This window comes from Elephas maximus, chromosome 17 (genome assembly GCF_024166365.1).
Source record: "Elephas maximus indicus isolate mEleMax1 chromosome 17, mEleMax1 primary haplotype, whole genome shotgun sequence".
Classification (NCBI taxonomy): domain Eukaryota; kingdom Metazoa; phylum Chordata; class Mammalia; order Proboscidea; family Elephantidae; genus Elephas; species Elephas maximus.
In genome coordinates this window covers 11207322-11225699 of record NC_064835.1, presented here as the reverse complement: position 1 = coordinate 11225699, position 18378 = coordinate 11207322, and the positions used below count along the sequence as shown (strand labels likewise).

Sequence of the window (18378 nt, the reverse complement as noted above, 5' to 3'; positions counted from 1 at the left end):
ATATACACTCTGCTTTTGTTTAACGTAAGACTCTTCTGTTTTCTAGAATTCCCATTTGCAAAAACCCTATGAGATTAACCTGATGGAGGAACTAACTCTGAAGGGAGTAACCCAGTACTACGCATATGTGACTGAGCGCCAAAAAGTACACTGCCTCAACACACTTTTCTCCAGGGTAAGTAATAGGCTTCACAGCTGCTGAATATTATCCATCTCTTAATCCCAGTAAAACAGACATTTGTATCAATTTTCCCACCATCTTCACTATAAAAAAGGCAGCTTTTCCTAAAATGAAGTGTCAGCTGCTCATCTGAAGTTGATAGGGTATGATTTTCAAGTCACAGGCACTTTTAATTAGATTCTAAAATAATTTGAGCTTAATTATTTTACTGCTGTTGGCAGTTATGTGACCCTTATGAAATATCATGAAACTTATAAATGATTGTCTGCAACTGGTAAGTAAAAGAAAAGCATCCACAACTTTTTGCATCTCTCTTGTATCATGTGACCCCAAGTTTTAGACCATGTTTTTAAAGTTTCTTGTTTGCCAGTTGGTATTTTCAAGATTTGGCAAACTAAATGAAAGTTGTTGTTTTTCTTTCTGATGGTTTTTTTTTCTTGCTTTCAGCTTCAGATAAACCAGTCGATCATTTTCTGCAACTCCTCTCAGAGAGTTGAATTGCTGGCCAAGAAGATTTCCCAGCTGGGTTACTCTTGCTTCTACATCCACGCTAAGATGAGGCAGGTGAGCCTGAGACTAGAACTCCTACAGATTAAAAAAAAAGACAACTTCCCAGTTATTTCTCGGGTTTTGTTTTGTTTTAGTGCTTCTCCATTGCCGTGAGTTCAAGAATGAACTATTCCTCAATAGCCAAAGGATCCTTCATTTTAACCTCACTTAGGTTCAGTTTTGTAATCTGTAGAATAGAGATGATAATACATATTCAGAATATACAAGGTTGTCAGGAAGATTTACAAATTAATGAATTTGTAAGCTGTCAAGCATGATATAAAGGCAAGATTTTAGTCTTCCTTTCCAGGAAGTCTCTAGATTTGTGCTGTTTAATACGATAACTGCTAGCTGTGTGTGACAAAAAACTCAGTTTCTCAGTCATACTAAGCTACTTTTCAGGTACTCAGTCACACGTACGGCTAGTGGCTACTGTATTGAAAAGTGAAGATGCAGAACAATTTTCCGTCGTCACAGAAGGCTCTACAGAAAAATTCAGAACTCTTAACAAGGTGTTTTTTGTGCTGACTACAACATTGTGAAATTTCACGGATAGAAAACAATTTCTATAGAATAATAGATTAAAAACTTGAAAATTAATCAACTGATATTTGCTTTTGAAAGGTTAATAGATCAGATGCCAGTATTCAGGAGCCTAGGATTAGAAATTTTCGCAGGAAATAAATGTATTAAGCTGAAGAAAGTATTTCAGAATGGAGGAAAGTTGCTTTTGAACAGAAGACCACTGTGCAGGAGCCTAGATTTATCGCCTCAGGCAAGAGTCTAGAGTCAGTGTGTATATCTTTTTGTTTTTTTAATTGGAAAGTTGTTATGTTTAGCTTTTTTATGTAATATCTAAAAGGCTTAATAGTAAGTGTTTAGTCAAGCCAGACCTTTCTCTTTAAAACTGAGATGTGGTAGATAAAAACCTGTTCCTGTCAAGTCAGTTCCAACTCATAGCGACCCTATAGGACGAAGTAGAACTGCCCCATAGGGTTCCCAAGGAGTGGCTGGTGGATTTGAACTGCCAGCCTTTCAGTTAGCAGCTGAACATGTAACCATTGTGCCACGGAAGTAGATACACCTACACATGGTGAAAACTGTCATTTAAAGTTCACTCCAGCAAATAAGATGAACATCTTTAAGATTTATGGTGAGTGCTGTATACAGGTATGCATAAATACGTATTACAAAAAAAAAAAAAACCCCACTGCCGTCGAGTCGATTCTCACTCATAGGAACCCTATAGGGCAGAGTAGAACTGCCCCATAGAGTTTGCAAGGAGTGCCTGGTGGATTCGAAATCCTGACCTTTTGGTTAGCAGCCGTAGCACTTAAGCACTATGCCACCAGGGTTTCCAAATTAGTAATTCCTGTTAATTCCCATGGGAAACTAATTATGGTTAATTATCTCTTTCATTTTTCATTGACTTGTGTGAGATTGATTCATCTCTCATTTGTGTGAGAACAATTTTTGGGTATAAAGAACTCATCAGATAGAAGAAATGATGAAAAATTTTGGGCAGGATTTTTGAGTTTTAATCAAATGGAATGCATCTCTTTTTTCCTAGGAGCATCGAAATCGTGTATTTCATGATTTCCGAAACGGCTTATGCCGAAATCTTGTTTGCACTGGTGAGTATTTTGTGTTTCTTTCACCCATTTTTTTCCTTCCTGGCTCTCTCTCTACTTTGCTTTCTTTGTCCCTATCACATAGTGCAGGCTGTGGCATAGTCCAGCCCGTTCTACCACTACTGCCATAGTTTCTGAAGTTGAGAATGAACTCTGGTTAACTCTTTAAAATTAGTTCTGTATCAAAAACTGCATAAGACCTGTTCTGGCATTCATAACCTCATCTCTGCTTTTAAAACCAATTTTGAAATTTTCATACTTTCCGAATAGTTTTATCGTACAAAAATGAGCCAATACAATATGAGTAGTATTAAGGAACTACTTAAGTTTTGTAAATTGTTTATCATAGCCTTTTAATTTTTTTCCCAGAAGCAGATGGACCTATAATTTTGGTTTATTTCACTACATGGAGAAAAACGAACTGGGGAGGTGGAGAGGCAGGCGGACGCTCAGATCAGGCGAACCATGTGAATTCGCTGCCCTCCTGTCTCTACCAGTAAAACCAGTTGCCATCAAGTCAGTTTCCATTGATGGCGACCGCATCTGTGTTAGCACAGAACTGTGTTCCATAGGGTTTCCGATGGCTGATTTTTCAGAAGTAGATCACCAGGCCTTTTCTTCTGAGACACCTCTGGGTGAACTTGAACCTCCAACCTTCTGGTTAGCAGCTGAGCACACTAACCATTTGCACCACTCAGAGACTCCCTGATCTCTACACTGGGGATATAATGTTAGTTATTAATCGTCTAGGCTTCTGAGTAAGGAAAAAAATGTGAATCCTTTTTAAATTAAGGTGTGATGTGTATACAGATAAATACACTGATCTTAAGTATATTGTTAAATAAATTTTTGAATATAACCACCACCTAGATCAGGATTTAAAATATTTCAACACCTGAATTTTTTAAAAAGGCTTCTCTAGAAAAAAAAAAGACTCCAAATTTTTTCTAGCAGAATATTAAATTTGCTAATTTACAAGAATCAAGGAAAAGGTTATGAAATATCTTACATACTTCTACTAGTTTCTTTGTCTTGCATCTGAAAGAACAGTTAATACAACTGAATTAACACATTTGTGTTTATCAACAGACCTGACTTTTAAGTGTATTGAAGTACTCAAGATATTAAATATCTATGATTTACTAGGAAGGATATTAGGCTCTTAGAGTTTTAAGCATAGCATCCAAGTCCTGACTTTTTTTAATGTAACTTTATTTTGTTGCTGTTGAAAGTATACACAACAAAATATACACCAATTCAACAGTTTCTACATATACCATTTAAAGCCCCTTGTCATTGAGTTGATTCCAAGTCATAGCGACCCTATACCATTTAGTGACATTGATTTTGCCCTTCAAGTTATGTAACCATTCACACCCACCTCTTCTGAGTTGTTCTCCCCCATTAACATAAATTCACTATTACCCAAGGTCCAAGTCCTGACATTTTTTATCTCTGCTCGTAAGACCTTGGTCGAGTTGTGTTTGCTTCTTTTATCTCATTTTCTTAGCAGCTCATTCAGGTTAGGTAAATGGTAACAATAGGATTCTAAGGTAAAGGGCCAGGTAGTAAGTATTTTAGATTTTGTTTACTGTAGACTCTCTAAGTACTCAGCTCTGTCAGTTAATAGTTCAAAAGCAGCCTTAGATAATGAATAAACAAAATAGGCATGGCTGTGTTGCAGTAAAACTGTATTTATAATAACAGGTGTGGGACTGGATCCAGCAAAGGGAGTAAAGGTAACTTGCAAATGTGAGGTATGGATAGTATCTTAAGCATTTGGTGGAGTGACTGAGGTGATCTGAGAAGAGATGGGATTTTAACTTGGCTTTAGAAGCTAGGTAAGTTTCATATGGAGTCCCTGGGTGGTACCATTGATTGCTAACTGAAAGGTTGGAGGTTCAAGTCCACCCAGAAGTGCCACAGAAGAAAGGCCTAGTGATCTAATTAAAAAAAAAAAAAAAAAGCCATTGAAAACCCTGTGGAGCAGAGTTGTACTTTTGACACACATGGGATCACCATAAGCTGGAATCAACTCAGCAGTAACTGGATTGTTTTTTCAGTTTCATACATTTGGAAGAAGCCATTTTAAGTGAGAGGACTGGAATAAAAAATGGCCCAGAGAGATACCTGTTTAAGGAAGGATGAGTAGGCAAGTTTGGTGAAAATGGAAGGTTTGAGGAAATGAGTTAGGTAAATTAGAACCAGATTGTAGTGTGGAAGACTTTGAATGTCAAATGTAGATTTTGTCTGGAGGTAATTTAAAATAATGTTACAAATTTGAAACTGCTTTAGAAGTATTAGTGTGACCCTCATGGATTGTCTTGGAAGGAGTTGTTAAAAGCAAGGAAACCCAGTTACTAGAATGTTATGGTTACTTGGTATTTTCAAGAGCCTGAACTAGCCTAGTATTTGTGGGAATAGAAAGAGTAGAAGGAATGGGACTACCCTGCATCTCGGCTCACCTTAGAACTGTTATAAGTCATTTTGCAGAATGGAAGGAATAATTTCTAAATAAAGTATAAATACTGCTAGTGAATTACTTCTTTTTGAGATATTCTAGGTTATACAACAAACTTTATTTTTAATAATTGATCGTTTTAATCCTGAATTAAATACTAGAAAATAGACTAAAGAAAACTTCTAGTTACTTCTGAGACTCATTTATGAGTTTACTGTAGTTTACCAGTTATCCTGGTCTCTTCCTATTTGCACAGTTACCTTAGACAATTTTTAAAAACTTGTTTGCAGGACGAGGGAAAAGTAACTTGTGAGCAGAAAGTTATTTGTGATGATGTACATGAAAGTTAATGCCAGCAATTTGCAGATGCATCAAATAACTGAATGAAATGAATAAACTTGGGTTATACAAGAAATACATTAGAAGAGTATAATGATACCAAGAGGCATGTTTAAATTGGAAGATATAATGAAAATTTTTTTTTTTTAGATCTGTTTACCCGAGGTATTGATATACAAGCTGTGAATGTGGTGATAAACTTTGACTTCCCAAAGCTGGCAGAGACCTATCTCCATCGTATTGGAAGATCAGGTGAGGATAAGATAGGAGATGGTCTTCGTGGGAGCTGTTTTGAGAAGCGTAACAACTAAATTCTGTTCCTTTGTGGAATAGAATGTGGTAGCAATGAGAACAGTGAATTGGAACTAATTAAGAAAAATTAAAATAACTGTACTAAATGCTTAATTTAGTAACTAACACGTGAGAACCTAAGCACTGCAATGTGTAACTCTACTGCTTAGCATCTATATTTTGGCAACTTTGATGCAAATGAGCAACCAGTTTGTCGTTTGAAAGAGGTTGTGTAGAGTACTACTTTGGGCTGTGAAACTGAAGTTTTAGGGTAATGTGTATATGAGGAGACCATAGAAGTAATTTCATGGACACACAGTGGCGCTGGACAGAAATACTAATCTTGTGTGGTTTTGCTACTTGCAGACATGCACATTCGTTCTCATATTTAACTTGTTTTTTATCTTGTCTTTATTTTGGTTAGGTCGCTTTGGTCACCTTGGCTTAGCCATCAACTTGATCACGTATGATGATCGCTTCAACCTGAAAAGTATTGAGGAGCAGCTGGGGACAGAAATTAAACCTATCCCAAGCAACATAGATAAGAGCCTGTACGTGGCAGAATACCACAGCGAGCCTGCAGAAGATGAGAAAGCTTAACAGGCATGTGCATACCTGACGGAATATCCAAGTGAGCAGAATGGTTAAAGAAAGCAAAGACAACAAGATCCACTTTTTCCTGGAGGGGATGTCATGTCCCACCATATGTGATAGCAGTATAGGGTAAAACACCTGTTGGCAAAAATGACAGTCAACAGCAAATAGTTCTTGAGTGAGGTGTAGTCTCATTAGAGAATCTGTAAATACTGTTCTTGAATGCAATCTTCTGGAGTAATGTGAGCAGTATTTAAACTCCCAAAATAACGGAAGCACATTTGAATATGAAAGTGTTCTCTGCCCTTCCATTTTCCTTTATTACTCAAAGTCATCCTTCTGTTTTTATCATTTCATTCTTAATTTCTAATGGATATACTAATAAATAGGTAAAGTTAGCCGTATTTATTACCTTATTACCAATTGTATAATCAGGTTATGAAGATAACTTAAACTGTCTTCTTAAAATGCCCACTCTGATTTCCTGCACAGCCCTCTCATTTGGTCGTTCAGTACTTGGTGACTATCGTGCTGGTAAAATGCTCAAAACAAGGCTCACTATAAAAGAATGTAGGCTATCTCAGAGCTTTTTCTAAGGAAAATCTGATTTAATTCGCGAGGTGATAGTTTCCAAATTAGCAATGAACGTTTTACCACTTGTTGTTAAAAACTTTTTAAATTATTGTTTTCACTTTAACTTTTTTCTCTAATTTAAGTGCCAAACATAAAACCCTCAAACATAAAAAATAGCTAGTATATCCACAAGCTAGTCATTTCATGTTAGGTAAGAAAGAAAAAAGAAATTTCTTGATACAGCTGTTATTGGTGAGTGCTGCCAAGTAATAGAGCTTTCAGGCTTCGTTTTAGCTCCGGGATGGCTGGCGAAAACTCCTTGTTAATCCTTGGATTCTGTAGTAGACAGAGGCTCAGTGGGAACGACTGGCGAGAGCATCTTCGGTGGACTTGAGAGATGGTGAAAACCTGTGTATTCTAGTTTGTATTGCTTTCACAAATGTTAATTTTAGGTTTCTTCCTCTTTTTTTTTTTTTTTTTTAGGTGTTGACAAACTGTAGAAGGCCCGTTCAGATCTGTGACAACGTCATTTTGGGGGGGAATGCTCTTCTCTTGTGGGTTTTCCATCTTCTTTTATTTTGGAACTATGAAGACTTCAAAAGAGCTCAGACTTTTTTTTTTTTTTGCGCCTTTTGTTTAACTGGCGAAGAGAACAGCGCCGAACAGAAGGGATGCGCCTTTTTGTTCCGTTTGTTTGCACTGTGTGCCGGCTGAGCATTAGCTGCACTAACTGCTAGTTTAAAAAAAAATTTTTGAGCGGGGAGGGGTACAAGGAAGGAGGAGAAAGAAGAGAAGGGGAGAAACCCTAAAAAGAGAAGCATCTTGACGAACACACAAGCTTGTCTACAATTTCAGAGTTCTCCAACAGCTGACTTCCTAGTGCATTTCAACTTCTCCCTGATTACTCATCCGTTTTTTAAGCCTGAAGAGCTTGTTACTTATTTGTGCAAAGTGCCTTATGCTATGAGACCATTCAGAATATCATCTTTCAGACACAGCCCAAGGAATCAACAATAGTAATTCTTTCTTTCCTTTTTTTTTTTTTTTAATTTTTGTCTTTTCGTTTTGGTTTCAAGTTGAAGTCTCTCTCTTCCCTTTCTACATGAGCACTCAAGCCCAGGGCTGGAAGATGAAACGTACTAGTAATGTTTAAACACCTTTTCTTTTTCTTTATGTTGGAGGAGTTGATATGCAGCTGCAGATCACCCGCACTGTAAATACATGTATTTAAAAAAAAAAAACCCCAAGTAAAAATTTCTTCTGGGCTGAGTAGATCCAACATCATCGCTCCCAAAGGAAAGAGCAGTCTCTCATTGCAGGAGCCATATGACAAGCCTTTGTGCTCTATAGCAGAACACTAAAGACTGGTTTACATACGCCTCCATGAGCAGTTATGGCACTTGATGTGTAGACATGTCAGAGCCCTGACCCTCTTTCCTCTGTGGCAAAGCGTGTCCCATAGAAAATTGAGTGTGTATACTTGTATAAACTTTGTAAATAAGTTTTTTTTCTGGGTTCATATATATATATATACATATATATATATATTTTTTTTTTTTCTTGGATGAAGGTTGCTGGGATTAAGGGGATTAGAGTGATTATGGGAGCAGCTAAAGATGAGAGGGGCTCAGTTTTCCGCAACACTAAATTCTAAAAGTACCTTGGCCTTTTACTGTGAAGAGCAGACCTCTGTGGGGATTCTTTAATGGAAAAGGGACCCAGAAGTCTGGGATTCACTGTTTGCTGCCACACTGTCTCATCTAGTACTTTTGGAGGAGGCTTACCAGAGACAGCAAGGAAGCTTCAAAAATCTACAATTCAAGATTATTTTGAGAAGCTGATTTTGCTTTTTCCCCCTTCTTAAAATTTGAACAACTTTTCAAGCTGTGCAAAAGGGGGCAAAGTTAACCTACCTTGCAGTGGGGGGATTCTGTTGGGTGGCATGCATATGTATAAAGCACAGATTTGCATTTCAGAATATTAGCCAGTACCAGCTTTGGTAACATTAACAGTTCTGGAGCTAACTTTCTGTGGATCATTTCCTGTAGTGTGTAAATCCATTGCCCTCTGTCCGCCTTGATACATAAACTCATGCGGGAATGGGCAACGTGAGAGCTGTTAACTTGGATGCTACAGGAAGCTGCTTGCTATTCTCGTTGTGACAAGAATTGTTACCTGTCATTTTGCATTGTAAATTGCTGGCAAATGCTTTACAGTCAATAGTGTTGCTTTAAATTGTGCCCCTCCCAACATGCTTGATGTTTGGCCTGATCTCTAGGCAAAAGGAGTGAGATGAATCAACCAGTGAACTTTTTTTTTTTTTTTTAAGTTTTTAATTTCCTTTTAACCCAGTGTACTAGGTCAATCAGGAGGCATCTAGGAGAAAAAAGGCAAAAAACAAACTTAAAATTTTTTTTCTGATTTTTATATTCCCTTGTTTTTCACAACCTTGAAATACTACGTAAGTCCTCATATGCTTTCATACTTAACTCATCTGGATAAGGAATTCAGTTATTTGAAGTTGCTTTTTCACTCTGCCTAGTTCTAAGCGAAACTATTTGTGACTCACCCAAAATTCCTCAAGGATCAAAATCCTGCAGGTGCCTCCTGATGAGACACATCCCTGATTCTTTACCAACTGTAGCAAGAGCTGCCCAGTACAAGCAAAATAAGAGCAAGTTCCTTATTTGGGATCCAAGCTACGCGTACGTTCTTTCCAGTCAGTGCTGGTTATCAAACGCAAACCCTAATTAAGGAAGTAGCTTTTTTCCAAGGTGGGGTGGGGGGAGGGGATTTAAAAGGCATCACATTTTGACCAAAAAATCTTGCCTTTGTACTGGTGCAGCTCTTTTCCCTTCATCTCTGGCGAGATAAGAGGGATCATACATTATAAAAGAAAAGCAAGAAAGATGTGTAAATGCAGTTTTGTATCTCGCTGGAGAGCGTGTGGGTGACTAAACAAACAGCACGGTCTCCTTTGTCAGCCTTGGACTGTGCTCTGCCTGGTGCCACATGCTCGTGGGTCCCTCTTAAAGCACAGACTTCAAATGGAAAGTATTACTGAAGTACAGCCTCTGATGAGGAGTGGCACTTAAGCTGTCTGAGGCACCACTGTTGGGCAGACAGCTTTGTAGAGGCGGCTGTCCAGTTCTGGTGCTTGACTCTTGAACAGGAATTGTTAAACGGGAAGATGCTCTAAGGACTAGGTCAAAGCCTGGTCTTTCTTTTTTTTTTTTTTTTTTAATCCCCCCTCATAATGAGGAGCATTGTTACTATTGGAAATTGTTTACAGGTTTTTTTCCCCAATATTGCGTTTTTTAAAAGTAATGCTGGTACTTCTCCGGTGGTTCATTTGGATGAGAACCAGCCCCTATTTTTAATATTTAAACTCCATCCAACTCTTGGTCTGGCCAGTGGTTGCATCGTTACGTAATGGATTAAGGGCCATTACACACTTAGCGCCTCTTGGCTGATGTTTTGCCTTTCCCCACAAATTCCAGTGGGGAAAAAAAAGGTTTCTTGCCCTTCCCTTAGGAATGAAATAAATTTATTCTGAAATGATCTTTTATAGAAAGAAGTAAGGGAAACCTAAATGTGTCTGAGTTATTTTCAAGTTAGTCCCAGTATCATACTATGGGTTGGCCCCAAAAGTTTTGGGAGGGGGGGAGGGTTGGTTATCAACACTTGTTTTCAGAATGAGATGGGAGCATCTTTCCTTTGCCATGTGCTTTGTGTGTGATACCATCTTGCTTGGGTTAGAACCAGACAACACAAAGCTTTGAGTAAATTGTTGAAATCAAAACATCTCATTCTGATAACTTGGTTTAATTTTTTTTCTTTCTTTTTTTTAATAGGGGTGGGTGGGAGGGTACTGTGCCCCAAAAGGGAGGGTGTCTGCACTAAGGATTTAGAAACACTTTGGAAGCTCATAACCTCATCAGAAACTGCCTTTAGCCACACTCCTGACCTTATAGATGAGTAACAAAAAGATGAAATAAGTTCTCCTTTGGAATTAAGCCATGTTATTTTAATTTGCTGCTTTTTCCAATATTGCATCTTAAAAGTTCTTATGGAGTCATTTTCTGGCAAAATACCTGTTTAGCAAAATTATTGACCTCATGGGACCTTAATGTAAACAGCTTTTTGGTGAATATAAGTGGACTTTGGTGAGCTCATAGTTCTGCTTTATTCTTAAAGTTTTTTGAAAACTCACTCTCCTTTCTGATTTAAATACTCATCTTTGGGGTAAAGAGTAAGTGTCCAAAGGTTTTAGCAGTTCATGAGGTCCGAGGTAGCTAGCCTGGCACCTGGACTCTACCCCTCCACAGCTGACAGATTCCAACAGAAGTGTATTTAAATTCTCCAGTAGACAGTGCTGGGCAGGGCAAGGGAGGGGGTAGGGTTGGGCTGTTAAGATACAGGTGACTGTGTCTTAACCACCGGTTTTTGGGGAGGGGTTCCTGGAGAAAACAAAGTCACTGTTCCCTTTATTGAAACAAATGAGAAAATTTATTTTTTTGTTCGGTGAAAATGGGAGAGAATTCCAGTGTCCCGAGCCACAAGGGACCAGTTCCACTGAGAAATGAGCAGTGGGAACTCAAAAAATTGAAAACATTGGGGAAAAGGGGAAATTGGCTTTATGTTAATTGGCAAATGTTCCAGTGGGGTTCTGTTTTTGTTGGGATGTGTTGTATGTATATGGACCAGAGTCTAGGCTTAGTTTTTACAGTTCAGAAAAGATGGTTGGTAAAATCTTGATTTTTGTTACTTTATCTCAATAAAAGCCCACTGGAACTCCAAATGTGTGTGTAGTATGTCCTTGGCAGCAAGCTGGGTGTGGAATGCCTACGTGTTAGAGCATTTTACTAAAGTAATTCACATGGTGAAGTAGTCAGACATTCTCAACACTATGCTTTTGAGCCCAGTGGAATGAAATCTGAGAAACCTTCATCGCACCCAGACAGTGTCCTGCCACCCACAGTTAAAGTCAGTTTGAATAGCCTAAATGGGGAACTAAGATAATTTGCTGGGAAGGAGAGAGAATTGGTTCACAGTATGTCCAGAAGGGATTAGCAGAGGTCACCACCTCCCAGAAGAATTGTTCTCAGGTTATTTCTTTCAGAAAGCTAAATACATGCACAAAACTAAATACTTAGGTGTCAAACTGACAACATGAACAGAATTTGAATGCAGTGTGAACAGAACTTGAATGCTAATGAAAAATCAGAATAGCCAAACACTTAAAGCTGAACACACCCTCACTGCCCCCTAAAAGAAACAAGCAAAATCTACATGCTGAGTCATGTCGTCAGTTTGTTGCACGAGATGGCTTGTATACGGAAGCAACGCTGGAAGTGCTCACTCGTCTGTACCAAAAATATGGAAGACAGCTACCTGGTCATCCAACTGGAAGAGATTCATACTTGTGCCCATCCCAAAGAAAGTTGATACAACAGAATGTGGAAATTATTGAGTGGTATCAATATCGCATGCAAGTAACGTTTTGCTGAAGATCATTCAAAAGCTGTTGCAACAGTAAGTGCATCAACAGGGACTTGCTAGAAGTTCAAGCTGGATTCAAAAAAGGACGTGGAACGAGATGTCATTGCAGATGTCAGGTGGATCCTGGCTGAAAGCAGAGAATGTTAGAAAACTGTTTATATGTGTTTTTTATTGACTATGCAAAGGCATTCAACTGTGGATCAAAACTAATTATGGATAACATTGCAAAGAAAAAGGGAATTCCAGTAAACTTCATTGTGCTCCTGAGGAACCTGTACATAGAACAAGAGGCAGTTCTTCGAACAGAGCAAGGGGATACTGTGTGGATTAAAATCAGGAAAGGTGGTATCCCTTCACCACATTTTGTCTGTATGTTGAGCAGATAACCCAAGAAGCTGGACTGCATGAAGAATATGGCATCAGGATTGGAGGAAGGCTAACAACCTGGTGTATGTACTAAAAGTGTAGATGATTTGAAGTACTTACTGTTGAAGACCAAAGGCTCCAGCCTTCAGTATGGATTACACCTCAATACAAAACAAAAATCCTCACAACTGGATCAATAAGCAACATCATGATAAATGGAGAAAAGATTGAAGTTGCCAAGGATTTCATTTTACTTGGATCTACAGTCCACACCCATGCAAGCAGCAGTCAAGAAATCAGACATTATTGCATTGGGCAAATCTGCTGCAAATGGCCTCTTTAAGGTGTTAAAAAGCAAAGATGTCACTTTGAGGACTAAGGTGCACCTGACCCAAGCCGTGGTATTTTCATTTGCCTCATGCATACAAAAGCTGGACAATGAATAGAAGACTGAAAAAGAATTGACACCTTTGAATTATGGTGCTGGCGAAGAATATACTGTGGACTGCCAGAAGAACGGACCAAACCTGTCTTGGAAGAAGTACAACCAGAATGCTGCTTAGAAGGGAGGATGGTGAGACTTCGTTTTATGTACTTTGGACATGTGTTATCAGAAGGGACCAGTCCCTGGAGAAGGACATCATGCTTGCTGTAGCAACGGGTCAGCAAAAAAGAGACTCTCAACAAGATGAACTGACACAGTGACTGCGACAGTGGGCTCAAACATAGCAAGTATTACGAGAATGGCACAGGACCGGGCGGTGTTCTGTTGTACGTAGTCAAATGAGTTGGAACTGATTCAGTGGCACCAAATAACAACATGCTGAAAATCACATGAAAGAAATAGGCCTAAATGGAAAAGTTTTCATGTTCATTCATTGGAAGACAAAATATTAAGGTATCAGATTCTCCTGTTTGACCTGTAGATTCAATGCATTTCCAATAAAAATTCCAGCAGACTTTTTTCCACAAGCTGATTCTAAAGTGTATATGGAAAGACAAAGTGCCAAAACGATTATGGAAAACAAAATTGGAGGACTCGCTACCTGATTTCAAGTTACAGTAATAAAGTGTAGTATTGATGAAAGGGTAGACATGTCTCTGGAACAGAATAGGGAGTCCAGAAATAGGCCCAAACAGTTGACTTTTGACAAAGGTGCAAATGCAGTTTAATGGAGAAAGGGTTCCTCAACAAATGGTGCTGGAACAATTAGATGTCCATGTGCAAAAACAGCCCTATCCATACCTCACGCCTTATACTGAAATTAACTCAAAATGAGTCGTATATCTAAATAAAAACTATAAAGCTTCTAGAAGACATGAGAAAATCCTGCATGACTTTGGTTACATTTGACAGATGAACATGACATTATCGAAGATTGATAAGCAGTTATTAAGCATCTCTTAGGTGAGATGTGGAGCATATAGAATAAGTAGTGTCTCAGAATAATAGGAATTGGAATTTATTTAGTTCAAATTAAAAAAAAAAAATTTAAGTGAGGTTGCCAAAGATTTAAAGATTATACATGATGGAAAATTCAGGTCAGGTAACCTGCCCCCAAATTCAGTTCTTCCACTAAACTGTAGTAATCTGATTACAGACCAGACTACACCAGGTATCTTGTTTGCCTCTCCAGCTCTGTTCTTGCCTCAGCTCACTATCTGTTAGAGTTTGACCCATATGAGCCACGTTAACATTCCTTCTCTCTGGCTTCCACTTGGGTTTGCTCACTAGGGATTCCCCTGCAGAAAATCAGAGGGAGGGAAAAGAATGAGGTCAGAGTTTGTATTCATCTGATTCCCTGGCTGCACAATATCCTCGAGGTGCTTTGCCCCTGAAGGCAGCTGAGTCTACATGACTCTCATCCTGCAGTTTGAGGGAACTGTTTCTTCCTCTTGTAAGGATTCCCTACACCCACACCTTTGTAAATGGGCCTATGTAAGTAAACTGTCCTCAGATTACCCTATTACAAGTGTACCATCTGTTTCTTACTGGGACCCTGATAGAGTAATTGGTACCAGAGGTGGCCTCAGGAAATAGTCTCTTAAAATGAGATCTCAGTATTGGGTTAGTCATATATATGACGGGCTCAATGATAACTTCCTTATGGGAGTTGATAGGAGACAGGGGATGGACTATGAGTAATCCAAGGCTTACAGTGCTGTAACAATTCAAATTTCCGCTGGTTGGTACCGTGGGAGGAAGTACCGTGGGAGATCAAGGGACTGTGACATTTTATTATAGCAAGAATAGGCTCTCAAATGCATACATAAGAAAAAGAGAAATAGAAATTGTAACATGCAGTTAGCATACAATTTGCTTTCAGTGGTCAGGGCCAGCAACACAACTTCATTGTCCTATGTCAGGGCCATCCCTACACCAGAATGGCTACCAATAAATTAGTTATACACAGCAGTGACTGTGAACTATGTAAAAATATTTCACTAAAGCCAAATTTAATGCATCCCCAATTCAGCTTCCCCTTAGATGGGTCCCAGAAATGCCCATGTCCATGCCAGGGCCTTAAGGAAAAGTGTGATGAAAGATGATGAAGAATGGAAAGATACAGCTATCTTAAGAGTTTGCAGTTAATATACCTTACTTTTGTGCAATTTATTGTATGTAAATTACACCTCAATAAAAGAAGTAGAAGTAGGAAAAGGGTCTTCGTAAGTGGGAGGCCTTGAAGATCAAGTTTCATCAACTTTGTGATGAATCTGCCTCTGAAGCTGGGGAAAAAAAATATCCACACTTTCCAGGGTTTTAAGATCCTCCTCTGAGCTTGGAAGATTCACAGAGACCCGAAATGCCACCACAGTTCACCAGTCAGGGTAGGGGCATATGGAGGTCTGGTGATGGATGAAGTCTTGGTCAGAATATGCCTACCACTGGATCCGTTGGACCTGTAAGTACGTCTTGTGGTTATTTCCCAGTTCTGGAAAGTGTAGTGAGATTGATGTCAGCAAGATGGCAGAGTAGGCAGCTCTAAGTTCCCACCCCCCCCCCCCCACGGAATTTAAAAACAAGTAGAAGGAATATTTTTGACTCCTTTGTCAGTGGCACAGTGGTTAAGCACTAGACTGCTAACCAAAGTGTTGGCAGTTCAAATCCACTAGCTGCTCTATGGGAGGAAGATGTGGCAGTCCACTTCGATAAAGATTTACAGCTTTGGAAACCTTATGGGGCAGTTCTACTCTGTCCTGTAGGGTTGTTATGAATTGGAATAGACTCGACAGCAACAGGTTAGTTGAAATATTACATCAATTTGCAAATTGTATATTAAATGAACTTCGATCAATTCCTCTTATGGGCTTAATACAATTTTTGTTTTAACATGAAAAAGGGTGTCAGAAGTAGGATTATGAACACAACTTCCCACAGGAACTGGGCCCATACTATAGAACATTCCTTTTTGCTCCTTGATACTCTCCAGGCTCTTTGGGAATATGGTAAGAACTCTTGGGTCTTAAGCTCTCAAGTTTTGCATTGCAACTCAGCTGCTTAATTGAAATTGATTGGAAGTTGTAAGAGACTAGGTCTCTAGCTGTCAGAATAAACTAGGTTCAGAAAGAATGAACTAGGTTCAGAAAAATTGAAACTAGGTTTCGGATGGTTGTTACAAAGGAATCCCAGAGTTCTTTGAACCACAAAAATGTGTGGGCATGAGCCTAGCACTTTAAGGGCCTTTACGGCTCTCACCACCAACAGAAAAACAATCACAAAAGGATAAACTGGGACATGAGAAGGGCTGGAAGCATCAGGAGGCTTTTTTTTTTTTTTTTTCCAGACACAAGAAAACTTTCATGCAAAGAAGGTACCCTGTAAAACAAAACACTGACCAAAAGGCAGACTCCCTGCTAGAAATTTTATTTGGCTCTAGGAAACTGAAGATTTAACCTAAGGGATAGGACCCTTGGCATCTAAGAGAAGTGAGCTTGCAGCTCCCCACTACCGGGATGCTGGTTTGGGGTTCGTGTTCAAAAACGCTATAAGCTGAATATACTAAAAGTAATTTGGAATTTCAGTGATCGCTTTGGGAAAAAGAACTCCCATCTGCTTTGACTTTTTCCTTCCACTTGAGGCAAATGAGTTCCCATTTGCATTGTCTAGTCTTTCTTCTTTGAGGAACTTCTGTTTTTCCAAGGCTGTAATTTTTACGGAAGCAGACTACCACATCTTTCTCCTGTGGAGTGACTGTTGGGTTCAAACTGCCAATCTTCTGGTTAACAGCCAAGTGCTTAACCACTGTGCCACCAGGGCTCCTTTAAGAGTATGTTGTTGTTGTTAGGTGCAGTCAAGTCAGTTCCAACTCATAGCATTCCTATGTACAACGGAATGAAACACTGCCTGGTCCCATGCCATCCTCAAAATCATTGCTAGGTTTGAGCCCATTGTCGCAGCCACCTTGTCAATCCATCTCCTTGAGGGTCTTCCACTTTTTCACTGATCCTCTGTTTTACCAAGCATGATGTCCTTCTGCAGGGACTGGTCCCTCCTGGTAATATATCCAAAGTAAGTGAGACAAAGTCTTGCCACACTGGCTTCCAGGGAGCATTCCAGCCGGACTTCTTCCAAGACAGATTTGTTTGTTTCCCTGGCAGTCCATATTATATTCAATATTTTTTGCCAACACCGTAATTCAAAGACGTCAATTCTTCTTCAGTCTTCGTTATTCATTGCCCAGCTTTCACATGCATATAAGGCATTTGGAAATACCATAACTTGGGTCAGGCCCACCTTAGTCCTCAAAGTAATAAGAGTATAAGCCTGGTTATTTGAGCTGACCTCACAAACATGTGAGCTTATGTGGTTTTTCTGTCTCGTTTTGTTCAGAGAGCTTGATTCTGATCTATACGGAGCATTTTGTATGAGTTCCTGTCCAGTGCCTGGTTGGAGGCAGAGGCTGACTGTTGTCAGTTTTTTCACAGCGTAGTTTTTTAAGTGTCAGTTCTTTCCCCTTCCAGAAAAACAGCTTACTATGTGTACCTGTCTTTCTAAATGGCATGATTATCTAAGGATGATCTGGGCTTTAGAGGCTACTCTGAGAAACTTTAGTATAAATTGGTCTATTTGAAAAGTGCACTGGAAAAAGGATGGATTGTTTATTTTGATTGGTATTTATGGTGAAATGAGTTCCTTTATGTGACATTTTACCTTGGTTCTTTGGAAAAACATCCTGAGAGATTTTCTCCCTAAGCTCTGAGGAGTTATCTTTGCCCTAGTTTTCTACCCTAGAAGGTTTGTTGCTTTTGTCCAGGTTGACTGACATTTCCTGGGCAAGCTGTAAACAACTTGTGATTTGATACCTTTTGTCTGATGCTGGGCTGCAGCCTGCCCTGTGACTGTTCTATTTTACACACCTTGCAGGGATTGGTCAAAATACTTATGCAAATGAAGTGGTTATAGCCTAATATGCAAATGAAGTGCCTGTGGCCTACCGAGAGAGTATTGGTCAGCTTGTGGCCCTGGGGGGAGGGCTGTGCCTTGAAATTGACCTGAAGTTCGCTTATATATGAAGTCAACCCCATAGAGCTTGGCAGACAGAAGCAGAAGGAAGAAAGAAGAGAGAAGAAGCAGAGAGAAAGGAGGTAAGGAACCTCCTAAAGGAACTGTAACACAAGTCAAGGGCTATAACACTGAAGACAGCAAGAGGCCTGAAAGGGGCCCTGTGGCAGAGTTGGTGGTGATGGCAGAAACGTGCTGCTGGGAATGCAGTTAAGAGAGATGAACAAAACTTCTACACTGGCTATGAGCTGTATCAGTTAGCAGTGGAGAGGCTGAAGGCAGAGGCCTGTCCTCCTGGGGCCAAGAGGAGCCTGTCCTCAGGCAGCTGAAAGGAGACCTGCATGGCTGAGAGGGCGTGTGCACAGCAGAGAGAAGGCCCTCTTCT

At 39.5% G+C, this 18378-nt stretch overlaps 1 protein-coding gene across 4 annotated transcripts in view; it reads left to right on the top strand.

Annotated features, from left to right (window-relative positions):
• The window catches only part of DDX6 (DEAD-box helicase 6), a 36327-nt gene extending 26457 nt beyond the window's left edge, over positions 1 to 9870 (top strand). For 3 of the 4 annotated variants that reach the window (XM_049856624.1, XM_049856623.1, XM_049856621.1), the window contains exons 9-14: positions 47 to 175; positions 629 to 745; positions 2301 to 2364; positions 5312 to 5413; positions 5877 to 6055; positions 7103 to 9870. In XM_049856624.1, coding sequence (XP_049712581.1) covers positions 47 to 175; positions 629 to 745; positions 2301 to 2364; positions 5312 to 5413; positions 5877 to 6052 — 588 coding nt within the window. In that variant the 3' untranslated portion in view covers positions 6053 to 6055; positions 7103 to 9870. Of the gene's footprint in view, positions 1 to 46; positions 176 to 628; positions 746 to 2300; positions 2365 to 5311; positions 5414 to 5876; positions 6084 to 7102 lie in introns of all 4 variants that reach the window. The other variant, XM_049856622.1, reaches the window with a different exon arrangement.
• The last annotated feature ends 8508 nt before the right edge of the window (positions 9871 to 18378 follow it).